We start from the raw sequence: 14421 nt of genomic DNA, 5'->3' as shown, positions 1-14421 counted from the left end.
GGCAAGGCCTATGTTGTCTTTAGCAAGTGCCTCCTCGCCCAGCACAGAAGCCTCTACCATGCCCCTCCCTGATCCCCATGTCCCCAGCCCCACCTTGCCCATGGAGCTGTGCTGTCCTGGCCTCAGGCTCTGGGATGGTTTCTCCCAGCCTCAGCAGACAACTCAAGGCCTTTGTAAACAGAAGCACCGGAAGGGGTGGAGGAGCTCCTTAAGGACTGAGATTCTGAAACATAGCTTGGATAAAAGAAGCAAATATTGGATCTTCTGCAACTATCGGTGTACAGCGAGGTGACTACTGGGTTCCAATTGGCAGTGTTTATCAATTTTTTGGAAGCCAAGCAAAGCTGAGCTGCCCGGGTGTCCCACTGCTCTCTTGCCACCACCCTGGAGCTTCCTGCTGCCGCTTCCATTGCACTCTCTGACATAGCCCACAGACTTCTGTTTTTATTATTTTAACTTTACAGATTTATAGGGTGACTCATCATACAATGATTCAAAATATACTTATGCATAGTGTAATGATCAAATCAGGGTCGCTCACATTTCTACCTCCTCAAGCATTTTTCAGAGACGTCTTTCACCTGTTCTGCGCTCTCTCCTAGTGTTCACCTGCTGCTACCCTTCCTAGATTCAGTGAGCCATGTCCATGTTGCTTTTCAGGATGGCGAAGTGATTGGAATCAACACTTTGAAGGTGACAGCAGGAATCTCCTTCGCAATCCCTTCTGATAAGATTAAAAAATTCCTAACTGAGTCCCATGATCGGCAGGCAAAAGGTAAGCAAGGGGGTTTGGAGAGCAAGTCCTGAGGCTTAGCTATTCTTTGGAAACTTAGAGAAGGGGTTGCCTCCCAAGAGCTGAAAGGGAGCCAGGGACAGTGGTGCACACTTTGCGGGAGGATTGAAAGTTTGAGGCAATGTAGTGAGACCTTGTCTCCTAATAAAATTTACAAAAAGGGTCGGGAATGTAGCTCAGTGTTTGAGCATTTGGCTATCATATGCTAGGCCCTGGAATCACTCCCTAGCAGCAGAAAAAAAAGAAGAAAGAAAAACAAAAGGAAGGGAGAGAAGAAAAAAAGGAGAAAGGGAATGTGTAGCACAAGCCAGGGGTGGTGGCAAACCTAGGGCGTGGGTGCAACCGCAGGCTGTTTGTAACACTGAAAGCTCTAAAAGTTTCGCCATCTCTGGTAAAAACCCTTGGTTGCAGGGGCCGGCCTGATAGCTCAGCAGACTAATGTGCCTGCTTAGGCAGAGCCCCGAGCTGGAGGGGGAGGGATGGGGGCATGGAGGTGGGGGGAGGGTTTGATCCCTGATGTGCTAGCCAGCCCTGCCTCCAGGGCATGCTGAGATAGCAATTGTGACTGGGCGTGGTGGCGCGCGCCTGAAATCCCAGCACTTGGGAGGCTGAAAACTGGAGAATCAGTAGGAGTCTGATCTACTTAGTGAGACACTGTAGACCCCATACTAAATACAGAAAAGAAAAAAAACCAAAAAACCCTTGATTTTAAGGCACAGATAGATGACCATTTTTGTCATACCATCGTGGGAATTTCACATAGTTCTCAGTCTAATATGTATGAAGCTTAAGCCATTATGACTTCTGTGTGTTCTCTTCATTATTCGTTTGTATTGCTTCATGCCTTGGCTGCACTAGGAAGGAATTATTAATTTCATTTTGTTGATAAGAGCTGAGATTCACAGAGATCATTCATTCTGCAGACGTTCATGGCTCTGCTCTGAGTTAGCCTGGGGACTGGGCAGTGGGCTGCTCCACGGAGCCCCTGCAGGAATGATTTTTGTGTTCTGATGGGGGACAGACTGGCAGTAAGTAGCCTAATAAGATAATGTCAGACAGCAGCTAGTCTGCCAAGAGAAGGAGGCATGGCAGATGACTACAGAGTGACCGAGAGGCTGACCGATGAAGCAGCATGGCCTTGAGAGGCCTCCCAAGCTGCAGCCTGCAGAGCCAGCAGGCAGGGCGAGGGCAGCGCTGCAGACAGAGGCAGTAGATCAAGTGGAGAAGGAGTACGTGGGGCCTTGGCAGTGGTCCATGGGGGCGGGGGTGCAGAAGCTGTGTGTACTATATGGGACGGGTTTGGGAAGCCAGCCAGGGCTGGGGAGCAAGGCTTACTAGAGCCTCGGTGCATTTTACCTGCACTGGGGATAGAGAAGTTCATACTCTGGCTGATGTCTTTGAAAGTTCACTTCTGTACCATGAAGAGGGAGGTCCCGGCTGTAGACTAGGGTGGCAGCAGTGGAATTGGAGCAAAGGGGTCCATTCTGGTTGTGCATGGTGCAGAGAGACAGCCTGGAGAAGGGCAGAGGCCAGCATGAGACAGTGAGAAAGTGGCGTCATGCCTAGGGTTTTGGCGGGACTCCTGGAACGTCTCAAAGCAGGTAGGGATCCAACCCAGGACTGCATTGCAGCCTCAGGGTGTCCCCCTGAGGTCCTGAGCTCCTGCTGCAAACTGGAGTATCGGGACCCCAGCTCTCTGCCAGTCTCACCTCATGGGGTGACCGCTTGTCCCTCTGTTGTCATGCCAGGCAAAGCCATCACCAAGAAGAAGTATATTGGTATCCGAATGATGTCGCTTACATCCAGGTGGGTAAATAGGACTCGTAGGTCTGCCCTACACTCAAACCTGAACTTCACATCCTCCCACCCCAATAAGCTGTAAACTGCTTTCAGATATCAAAGCTTCTGCTAGATTGTGAGAGACCATTGGCCTTGGCCTCTTATTGTACTCTTTGTCTTTGTTTTTGCATCTGGCCGCCAGGAGGGTTTTACTGTCCTATTTAAAGGCTGGTCTGACGGCAGAGGGGCTGGCTCCCTCCAGCTCCCTCACACCTTTCTTGCAGCCCTTGCTCTTTTGAAACCCACATTCCAGCAGTGCCCCACCATGGCTGTCCAGCCATTGGAGCACCTGCCTCTTGCAGGAATGCCAGGGCAGGCCCCGCTGACAGCCCTGATGACTGATGGGCTTGTTTTCCTGAGCTGCTGGAAGTTGCTGCCTGTGGTTGCCAGGGAGTGACTTACTGCAGTGTGAGCCTGGGTGAAAAATAGGGGTGACGTCATGAGTTCTGGTGACCGATCCAGCTGGCATGGCTGAACTGTCGTAGGCCGAGTGGGTAGGGAACAGAATAGATTGACAGATACGTCACTGTAAATTATTGTAATTATTAAGTGACATCCAAAGGTTGAGCCATTTTGATACGTGTTGTGGGTGGTGGTGCCTTTCCCAGTGTTCCAGAAGATGGGATGATTTGCCAAGGAAAAAACCACATGGGTTATTTTTGGAGCCAGGAGAGATGGAGGTGCAGGGGAAGCATATGGGCCTGGGGGGTGGGGGGGATTCTTTGGGGTATTCGCCCCCCTGCTGTGCTCCCTGGCAGCAGCTTCTGAGTGTTCAGTGTCTTCTCCAGGATACCTATAACAGCACAGGGTCTTGGATCAGCAAGCAGAGGTGGTGCTCACCTGCCACAGTCACTGCCAGGTGCTTACTCTGTGCCAGCGCTGGGCTGAGCACCTTACCTAGACAGCTCCCTCTTACCCCTATACCAGCTCATCCTATAGAGCCCTGTTGCTAGTTCCAATCTGCAGCTGAAGAAACAAAGGCTCAGAGAGGTCGAGCAGGTGCCCAACGTAACACAGCTTGCAGATGGCATATACATGACTATAAACTAGGCCAACCATTATATTTCACTGATCCTTCAGTGGTACCTATTATTAACTAATAATAAAGAATGGTAATACCAATTATAATTAAAGTGTATCTCTACAATTACATAGTAAACCTTTGACTCTAAGAGGCAGGCAATTTTAAAGTAGAATCAGAACTCTTAGAGGAATTTTATATTGGACCCAGGGACAGGAAGGGAACTTCCTAAGAGCCAAGCACCAGTAAAGGAAAGCCTGTTGGTGCTTCATATTAATGCGAACACCTTTCCTCCTGAGCAGCAAAGCCAAAGAGCTGAAAGATCACGACCGAGACTTTCCAGATGTGCTTTCGGGAGCGTATATCATCGAAGTAATTCCCGACACCCCAGCCGAAGCGTGAGTGAGAAGTGTCCTCTCTTTCCTAATATGGGTCTTATTTGTTTGTTTGTTGAGACAGAGTCTCCCTATGTAGTTCAGGCTGGCCTTGAACTCAGTGTTCCTCCTGCCTCAACCTCCCAAATGCTGGGAGTACAGGTATGGGCCACTACACCTGCCTTCTTTTCCTCATATGTAGCCGCACAAAGCAGTGTTCTTTTTCTGTTGGTTCAGATGTGTCCACTCCTGACACATGTAGTTGGATATCTCTGGTCACTTCTGACCTGCCTGGGCCCTGGGTTTGTCCACAGAAGGGTGTTTCTCGCCTTCAGAAGGCCTTGTTCTGGACCAGACATGGTGGCACATACCTGTGAATCCTGGGTGCTCCCGAGGATAAGGCAGGCAAGTCTCAGTTCAAGGCTATCCTGGACAACTTAGTGAGATCCTGTTGCAAAATAAAATTTTAAAAAGTCTGGGGTTCTGGCTGTGCGATAGAACACTTGACTCTCATGTGCAAAGACCTGGGCTTCATCCCTAGTCTGTTTGTCTGTCTGACTGACTGTCTGACTGTCTCTCACATATACACACATACACACATGTGCATATCCTTGCTTTGCTTGAGGTCATCCAGATGAGAAGAGCAGTAGCAGGCCCACTAGGCGTCTGGGTAGCATGGCTGGGAGAGAGGGCTGATGGAGCAGTGTTCTCCAGGCCTTAGGACCAATCTTCTCCCAGTCTTTTCTATGTCTGTAACCAAATAGGCTACACCTGTCAACAGCTTTAGCAAAATAATTCGGGTGACATCAGAATAACATGAAAGAAGCAGCTCAGCCAAAAATCAGGACTTGTGACCTGTAGTGACAGAATAGCCAGAGACAAATGTTGAACTAGGGGGTCATCAGTGAGCTCTGGCTTTGGGAGCCAGAGCTGGCCTGCTAGCTTTGTTATGACTTGTAGGGAAAAGATAGTTTTTGTATCTTACATGGTCAGAAAATTTCCATCATAATGATTGTATTGTGTGACAGGGACAGTTGTATGAACTGCAGATTTCAGTGTCCTCAGGTGTTTAGTGGAACCCAAGTGTTCCCATTACAAACAGCCTATAATGGTTTTCTGTAGAGTGGTTAGCTCTAGTGCCACGAAGGAAGTGTGTAATAGAAGCACCCAGCTGTTCCCCTCTGAGCTGTACTACCCATCAAAGCAGATTGGCCATGGTCGCCGTATGTAGCAGATGATACTTGGCAGTTCTCGCCTTCCTTGGGATTAGTCCATTGTGATGTCACCCAAGTGCCATAGGTGTTTTTCCAATGGACACAATTGATGATTTGGCCTAAATCTCTCAAAAGGGAAAGTTTAAAGCACTCTCTCCCAAGTTTGTCAACACCACCCAGCCATGCTTGCTCTGTGCTTTTTAGTTCTGAGCTGTGCCTCTCTTCATATAAAGTCACCTCAGGAGGAATGGAGACGTGACCAGTACATTTCACCTTTTGTTGTAGGGGCGGCCTCAAGGAAAATGACGTCATAATCAGCATCAACGGACAGTCAGTGATGTCTGCCAATGATGTCAGTGACGTCATAAAAAAGGAAAGCACCCTGAACATGGTCGTCCGCAGGGGCAATGAAGACATCATGATTACAGTGATTCCTGAAGAAATTGACCCCTAGGCAGAGGCATGAGCTGGATTTCATGTTTCCCTGAGAGACTGTCCCGTGGACAATGCGTGAGAACTCTGGGCTGCTGGCAGAGGACACCCAAGGACTTTTGACCTCCATTTTGCTCATTCGGTGGAAACGCCTAGGCCGACAGAACCTTCTTGATAGTTTGCAGGTGAAACCAGTGTAATGTTGCCATGTGCAGGCAGAAGCTCCGCCCTTCCATACCCTATGTATGCAGCGTGCTTTTTCTAGCCAGCTTGGGCTGTTCCTGCTTAGTCAACATTGTCTCCTTTTTTAACTGGGTCATCATCCTAGCCCCACTAATGCATTTGATGCAATGCATAGATAACGGGAAGCTCTGGGAGCCAGAGTGGTACCGGGCCTGTTTATGCTTTGCTCCAAGTCAGAGCCCAGAGGAGGCTGATGCACCGAGACCACAGATGGTTGAACGTTGGCTTCTGAGACGGCCAAAGTTGCTTCTTTTAGGATTCTGTTTGGAACGGAAAGTACGATGACTTTGAATTTGAGCTAATAAAATATTTCTTCATACATTTCTGTCTGTTGTGCTTCTTCTTCCTCTTTTTTTAATGTATTTGGTACAGGGTCTCACTGCACAGCTTAGACTTGTAGTGATCCTCTTGTTTTCAGCCGCCCCTGCACTGGGATTACAGGCACACACCACCCTTGGTATGGCCTGGGGTGGGGCCGGTGTGGCATATGGTACCAGGGATCAAATGGTGTGCTTCTTTTGACAAATAATTGCAGTCACTGGAAATGAGCATGGTGTCAGTGGTTTCCTCACTAAGCCACATTGTCCATGCAAAGTTGACCTTTCAGTCGTACAAGTTATTTTAGAATCATCCCCAGCAGATTTGCCTGTGTTGTGCAACTCCGCCTGGCTTCCATGACTTTCTGAACTAGGCTTTGAGGACAGTTCTATTTGCATCTGGAGCTTTTCAAACTGACTGAGTCTGTTGACCCCACGCATCATACAATCAGTTAACAAAGGTTCTCTGGGCCTCTGCTCTGGACCAGGCACTGGGCCAAGTGTAGAAGGCCAGCCAGAGCAGGATGGACACAGGGCCTCCCTCCCCTGAGCTTCACCCAGGAAAATAGTTCTCCTCCTGAGAGGCAGATGGTTTAGAAGACCAAGAACCAGCCTATTCTGAGTCCCCAGAATACACAGGGCTGCAACTACTCTGATTTGTCCCAAGTTGGAAATAAGAACTAGGCCTTCAGTCTCCAAGGCTTTAAGTGGGCTCCCTCAATGTCTTTGGACAGATGCAGCTGTAGGGTGCCTTTCTCTCCAGGAAAGTTTTTGGAAAGTTTGGAAAGCTGGACCCAAGAAGACTATTGCAAAACCTCAGCTTGGAAGTGTGCACAGGCTTAGGTCCCTGTAGTGAGCACACACCAAAGGTGAGACTGTCAATATCAAGAGCTGAGGCTCAGAGGCAGTGTAGTGGTCAGCAGTGGGAGAGAGGCCTAGTGTGGGTGGGAGGTCCAGTTCTCCAGACTGAAGCTTAATCTTTCCTGCAGCCAGGGGTGTGTAGGTCCACTCTGTGTCTGGGAAGGGTGTGGAAGGCCAAAGGCCCAAGCTACATGCAGAAGCAGTGCTGTGAAGCAAAGCCTGTGTCCACACTGTGACCTGCTGTAGCCCGGGCTGCCCCTTGTTCTCTGCTTGGATGATATTAAAGAGTTAGGCAGGAACCAACGAGTCCTCTTATTCTTTTTATTTTTTAAAAGAGAATAAAAAATACTAAAAACAACAACACATTAAAAATGATAGAATTTCACTAAACAAAATAGGAATTTAACAGTGCTTGTTATATTGCATAATGTTGAATTAAATTAGTTGTCTAGATTACCAGATATAAGTATGCAAAATTGGTAAGAAACAGAAGTTATATGAAATTAAAAAGGAGAAAAAAATTTAAGCATTAATTGCTTCTTTCAGTAGACCAGCAGAGGGGCCGGGGAGATAGCTTGGCAGCCTAAGTGCCTGCCTGGCAAGCACAAGGACCCAGGTTTGATCCCAGGTACCTCATGCCATACTCGGCCTCCCTATAATCCCAGCACTAGGGAGGCTGAGACAGGAGGATTGCTGTGAGTCCAAACTGCATCCAAATAAAAGATTAAGTAGACCAACAGAAATCAACAGTACCATTATCCAAGCTCTCCTGTATCATACATTCTCTTCCTTTGTCCTTTTCTTCATCCCAGTTGTTCCTTCCCTTTGAATAGATTCTTTCCCTTTCATAGTATCTATTGTACCTTTCAGATTTTATTTACTCTTTCAGGTTCTTACACTAGTGAGATAATATGATGTTTGCACATATGGTTCTGATTTCATTCACTTTTGAGTATGGTCTCTAGTTGCATCCATTTACCTATAAAAGCCTAGAGCTTATCTTTTTTATAGCTGAATAATACTCCATTGTATAAAAATACCACATCTTGTTTTATCCATTGCCATGACAAATTGCACTGCTGTAAGCATGGATGCACATGTATTGCTATGGCATGAGGTTTTCAGTTATTTTGGAAAAATACTAGTTCTTCCCATGAGGGGAAGAACTGAGTTGAATGGGACCTCCAATCCTAACTTTTTGAGGAATCTCCACACTGATTTCCAAAGTGGTTGTACTGGTCTACACTCCTAGCAACAGTGGAGAAGGCTTCCCTTCCCCCTCAGTCTCTCCAGCATTTGTTACTGGCTGACTTCGCAGAAATACTAAGTCTACTAGAGGAGAAAACAGGTAAAAATATTGAAGACATAGGGGTAGGTAGAGAGTTCATGAACAAAACCCAAACTGAATGGGAAATACTTCAAAGAATCGACACTGAGGTCTCATCTTTTTGAGAAATTCTGCATGTCAAAAGAAATCAACAGAGTAAAAAGAAAACCCACAAACTGGGAAAAAATTTTAGCTGACTGTCCTTCAAACAAAAGATTTCTAGCTAGACCATATAAGGAATTAAAAAAAAGTAGAGCCCTAAAATTCAAAGACTCAAAAATGGGCATCTGAGATGAATATACACTTCTCAGATGAAGAAATACACATAGCAAATAAATACATGAAAAATGTTCAACAACATTGGTCATTTGGTAAATGCAAATTAAAACAACACTTAGATTCCATTTCACCCCAGAAGGAATGGCTATCATCAAGAAGTTCTCTTAATCTTGGACTGGGGAGATAGCTTGGTGGTCTAAGTCCCTCTCTGGCAAACACAAGGATGTGGGTTCGATCCTTAGCACTACATGCCCTGCTGGCCCTGGAATCCCAGGTGCACCATGCTGGTGACCAAAACTGGGTGTGCTGGCACCCACCTTTAATCCCAGCACTGGGAAGGCTGAGACAGGAAGATCACTACCAATCTGAGCTGCGTAGTGAGACTCTGTGGCAAATAGATAAAATATTTTTTTTTAAAGAAGTTCTTTCTTAATGAGTCTTAGTTCCCCTCTATGTAAAATAAGGAGTAATAATAGTGCATCCTGGCACATGAAGGTGAGCTGAATACAGTGGCTCTTGTTTTCACCATTCGCCTGCATGGTTCTGCTCTTCAGTGACAAGAACATTAGCTAATATCATTCTGGTGCTGTGTCAGACATTGCACTGAGCACTGGATATTTATTAGCTCATTTAACTTTCAGAGCAGCTCTGAGGATATGTATTTACCTTTCACTAAGTGACAAATGACACTGAAGGCACCTTGCTGTGGCCACACAAGGAGTAAGAATGGTGACTTGAGCCCAAGCGACCTGAGCCCATGGCATCTGCACAGGGCCACCGGGCCTTCATCATCTTTTTAAAAACACAAGTTGGTCCTAAGTGAACCCTAAGTACTGTTTTGCCCTTGCCCATCTGAGTTCTGGAGAAAATACTCATGTGTGGTGGCAGAGAGTAGCGTGTGTTTTCCTTGGAACTTGTAATGGTATATGATCCCACTGGTCAACGCGCTAGGCTCCAGCCTTGGAGGGTGGTAGTTTGGTTGGCTGTCACAGAGCTGGCCCTGTTGCAACCGATACTGCTGCATTCGGGGCCAATCCTTGAGGAGGCATAGCAGGGGAAGTGTCTGCTGTTTGGACTTCCGGTTCAGGGTTACTGTGAAAGCTCTCTTCTCTGAAGGTGGTCCTCAGCAGTGGTCCAGCAGCACCAGGGTGGCTTTTCTTATGGTTTGTGCTGGCAGAGATCACTGGGAGGCACTGTCTGAAGCCCTGGGCTAGAGTAGGAGATGCAGTGTGAAGGAAGGTGCTGCGGGAGGACTGACGTCGGGGTCTTCTCAGTTGCTCTGGCCATGTGCTGATTCTGGGTGTGGCCTGGCATTGGCTGTCAACGAGGAGAGAGGAGCCCCATGTTCCCCCGCATGTCAGGGGTGGCTTGAGATGGGGTCTCACTGTGCATTCCAGGCGGGCCTTTAGCTCACTATGTAGCGGGTTCCCAGCTGTGTGCCACCACACCGAGCCCCCAGAAGGCCTTTCATTCCACAGCTGCCCCCAATGCCTGGCAGCCAGCCCGAGTGCATAGGTATCCTGTGCTGACTGCAGCTGCCTCACGCTTGGAGTTTATTACAGATGCTTCACTGTGCAGCTGTTGGATAATTCCACACCTCTACTCCTGAGTTATGCCAGTGAGGGACCCCTCTGTCCTGCAAGGTCAAGCAGGAAGTCTGGTGCTAAGTGTGTATGAGCCCACCGGTTTTCTTTCCTTTGTGGGTTCAGCCTGTGCTGTTACCCTTTGGGCTAAGTCCTAACAAAGAAGGGGAAGTCCTAACAAAGCCTCCCCTGGATGGAAGAGTCCTATTTGTGATTTCTAACTGGAGTGGAGCAGGCTGCGCTGGTAACACCAAAGGACACTGGTACTGAACGCCACCAGCAGCCAGTGCTGGGAATACTAAGGGCAGCTAACTCAGGGAGAGACAGAGCACACAGAATAGCTGGGGGCCACAGGCTCCAAGGGCCCAAAGAATTCAGAGTTCCCAAGCCCCGCCACTGGGCTTCTGGCTCAGAGCAGCAAAGAAAGCCTTTAATACCCAAAGAGCCGCTAGTTGCTGGCATTCCATCACAGGGCTGTTAGTGCTAAAACAGCTCCATGTTGCCAAATTATGATTGCTACATGAATTGAGCAAGAGCCTTCGGATGACTCGTAGATCTTACAAGCTGGAATAGAGACCCTGCTCTTTAGAGAGCCCGGAGGCAAAGGGTGGACAAAGGTGATATTGTCAGCAGGCTCAAGCACCAACTCACATTCCATCCCTGTCCTACCTGGAGGTGAAGAATCTCTGCTTACATCTGGGGGAGTCTGAAGAGCAGCCAAGTGGATCCTGTCCTCACTGTGCCCCATCTTGCTCCTCCTCTCTTCCAGCCCAGAATCGGCTTAAGATGAGTCATTTCGCCACCCTCCATCAGAACCGTGGGCAGCAGGGTGGTGGTGGTCCCTGTTCTGAGACGGTTCTGAGAAATCTCTCCTTGTGTACCCTTGTCACTGGTCTAGAAGATGGGGCAGCAGTTTGTGTTGGGACGCATTCGAGGGCCCCGTCTGGCAGGCATGGTAGGCTTCTGTGCATGGTCAGAGGGGGGACAGTGAAAGTGGGTTTCATGTCCATGAGCTGCCCCAAGGGAGCAAGAGGAACATTAATAAAAGGAACGCAGTGAAAAAGGAGCAGGTGACATGTCCATCTGGGTCACGGCCTCCAGGTGAGCCAGGGCCTCTCGGCCTCCCTGCGCTACTCCCACCCCACCCTCAGGTCCAGCTACAGGGTCGCCGCTGTGGCCAACCAGGCTCTAGGCTTCCCACCTCCTTCCTATGCCTCCTCTCACCGCTCACTTTCACCACCTCACAGCCTGCAGCCCTCGCCCACCACCACCTCTGTAACAGCCGCAGCATCCTCGTTCCCTACCCATGGCCTTTTGCTTTCCCACCTGCAGTCCATGGAGCGACCTGGCTCGGCCGCAGTCCTCTGGCCAAGCTGGGGACTTTGAATATGTCAGGGATCACCCTCAGCAAACTTGTCCAGGGAAGAAAAGCTTGGTGGAAAGAGCACGCATTTGGCTTCTTGGCTGCCCTACCCAGAATCCCGATGGTGCAGTGAACTGATGAACTGGGAGTGCCCAGTCCCACCCAGGAAAGCAGGGGGCTCCCTGGGAAGGAGGCTTGTTCAAGCTCAGATGTTTTTCAAAGGTGGTTATCCAGCCTCACTCCCAAAATTTGAGCCACCACTCTTCCACCTGAATGTGTATCTGTGGGCACAGTGTGCCTGTCACTCCTGGAGGGGGACAAATCCTGGAGACCAGCCACCACACAGATCTCATTAGGAGCACAGGAACTTCTAAATGAACCAAATAGCCAAGACCCAGCTCGAGCAGAGGCCTACAGGACACTGTCCCAGCAGAGTGGAATATGAGAAAAGGGTTGGCGCTCAAGCCGAGAAGTTTGTACCCTCTTGAGCAGTGGCCCTGTGGCTCTGCAGAAAGGAAGGGATTGGTTTGGCAAGAACTCATTCACATCTTCTGCAAATCTAGAGTCACTCCTACAGTCACCAGTTGCCTGGGAGAACTGGGCAGGTGCTGTCTCCATTCCTGCCCCTGGCATACAGCTTCACCCACTGAATCACCCACTGGGTCTCTTCTTCCAGCCTTTTGTAGTTTTGATTGTAATGTAAAACTTGCTTTTAATATTGATATCAATATTACAGCTGCTGTAAAATTACGAACTTATACATGGGTCGGTCCCCTAGGAGGGACCTGTGCTCTCAGAGGCAGGCAGGCTTCCCACTGCTCAGAGCTGTCCTTAGCCTCTAGCTAAGCATAGGAGAAAATCACCTGCCCCTCCCACCCCTCATCAGGTCTCCTCAGAACCTGGGCTGTGCTGCTTCTGAGCCTCAGATCCAAAGCCCGCTAGTGTCTCAATTCTGCCTCACTTCCTCTGTGTTTATATGGCATTTTGCCAATAGAATATATATATATATATATAGTGCGCATGCAGAGTTTATTGAGGCGGTACCATTGCCAGGAATGTCTGTGCTTCACACAGCACAAGCATTTCGCGTGCAGAACCTTGTTTAGCTTCCTGAATAACTCTAGGGAAAAGAAACTATTTTCCTACTCTATCGATTAGGACATTAAGACCCTGAGAGACCTTAAGTAACCTTTCCCAGGTCACCTGGCTGGTGACTGGTGGCAGGGGTGTATCTTTGAGGCAAAGCATAGAGATGGGGAGTGGTATGGTGGGCACAGCGGGGCCCCGGAGCACACTGCTGAGCCTGCCCAGCCCCCAGGCATCGGGAGACACTTTAGGCCCCTTTCTGGTATCCACATGCCCTTCCTTCCGTGGTCCCTGCATTCCCATCCCAGCCCTGCAATCCCCCCCCCCCCGAACTCGGTTGCATCCTCCAGTAAGCTGTTCTTTTCCTTGTTTGTGGACCCAAACACACCGTTCCCTGGTCTCTGCATGGGAGCCATTCTAGAGGCTTCTCCCTCCAGGGCCAGAGATCTGCCCAGTGGGCTTCCCTACCGGGAGCTCGCAGTGTTTACCTTGTGCCTTGTGAGTCGTGACTGTTCTTTCCTGTGGGACCATAGTCTGTGGGACCATGAACCATGGGGACAGGGGCACAAGGAGTCTTCCCTTAAGCTTCTGATGGCTCACTGAAGTGAAATAGAATAGATAGGTTATCTACTCTTGGAAAAAGAAGGAAGTTCAGAGATACCTGAGAGATGGGGGAGCTGCGGGTCAGAAGGAGGTCAGAGAGATCTTGGTTCTGAGGCATATTCTCTAGCTCAGCATGTCAAAGCACCCTACTTCAGGGCATTGTTTCCCAGTGCTAACAGGGCCAGGACTGTCAGTCTTTTCTGTTGGGACCATGGGTGCAGGGAGCCAAAGTTGCTTTCAACCAGTGTGGATGAGCTAAACAGATGATGTGGCCTGCATCTCCCTGCATCTCCATGTACCCTGGCACATGCTATGGCTGACTTCACCTTTGCAGTAGCCAGTTATGCAAGGCCCATGGGGAAGAAGAGGTGGGTTGGGCGAGGGCCAGAGGGCCTATTGTAGCAGGAGGCAGTGAGGTGCCTGGGCCCTCACTCAGGGTGGTGCAAGTGGGTGATTGGTGAGAGCCTTTGAAGGACCTCAGAGTCTGGCCCTGGGTAGGAGGAGGCTTCAGGGTGGGAGAAGGGAGGGACCCTGCCGTGTGTGCGGTTCTGAAACACTCCTCGCAAGGCCCAATGTAGGGTGCACCCAGCATCACACTTTGCTTCCCTGTTTGGGTTTTACTAGCTGTGAGATGGGAGACAAGTTCCTCTGAGCTTCTGTGGCTCCTCCGGAAGCTGCTCTGTGCAATGATGAATCCTGTGCGAGGCACCAGCGTGTCCTGCTGTCACAACCAGCACAGCATTCCCTAACTTGGGACCACACTCCTTCTGGGTGCTCATGACTGAGTGATACGTTTTATCAAGTGTTCTTTGGAAGAGGCTGGGGCGACAGAAGGGCCCAAATCTGGCAAGCGACAAGGCCAGATTTGCATCCACACACCTTGATCATAATGGTCATTGGAGGCTTAAAACATCTGTTTTGAGAACACCCACAAGATTCTCGAAAGTTCTGGTAGCATGGAACCCATCCCTGCTCCCACTCTCCACAACTTGGGCCATGACAGACATTGTCTGGTCTATGCATCAACATTCATGCCTGAGTTCTCCCTGGAAAATTGGCCTGAGTGGTGTTGCGCATGGGGCAGGA

General features: G+C 49.2%; 1 protein-coding gene and 1 pseudogene across 1 annotated transcript in view; both read left to right on the top strand.

Annotated features, from left to right (window-relative positions):
* The window catches only part of Htra1 (HtrA serine peptidase 1), a 54611-nt gene extending 48364 nt beyond the window's left edge, over positions 1–6247 (top strand). Inside the window, exons 7-10 of the mRNA XM_004625746.2 lie at positions 661–775; positions 2542–2599; positions 3956–4051; positions 5527–6247. Of these exons, the coding sequence (XP_004625803.1) occupies positions 661–775; positions 2542–2599; positions 3956–4051; positions 5527–5695 (438 nt within the window). The 3' untranslated portion in view covers positions 5696–6247. The remainder of the gene's footprint in view (positions 1–660; positions 776–2541; positions 2600–3955; positions 4052–5526) is intronic.
* A 5415-nt stretch (positions 6248–11662) lies between these two features.
* Positions 11663–12134, top strand: LOC101588671 (annotated as a pseudogene).
* Positions 12135–14421: the final 2287 nt, after the last annotated feature.

This window comes from Octodon degus, unplaced genomic scaffold (assembly GCF_000260255.1).
Source record: "Octodon degus isolate 3935 unplaced genomic scaffold, OctDeg1.0 scaffold00010, whole genome shotgun sequence".
NCBI classification, from domain to species: Eukaryota; Metazoa; Chordata; class Mammalia; order Rodentia; family Octodontidae; genus Octodon; species Octodon degus.
Note: the sequence above shows the minus strand (reverse complement) of the source record. Positions and strands in the feature narration are given on the sequence as shown.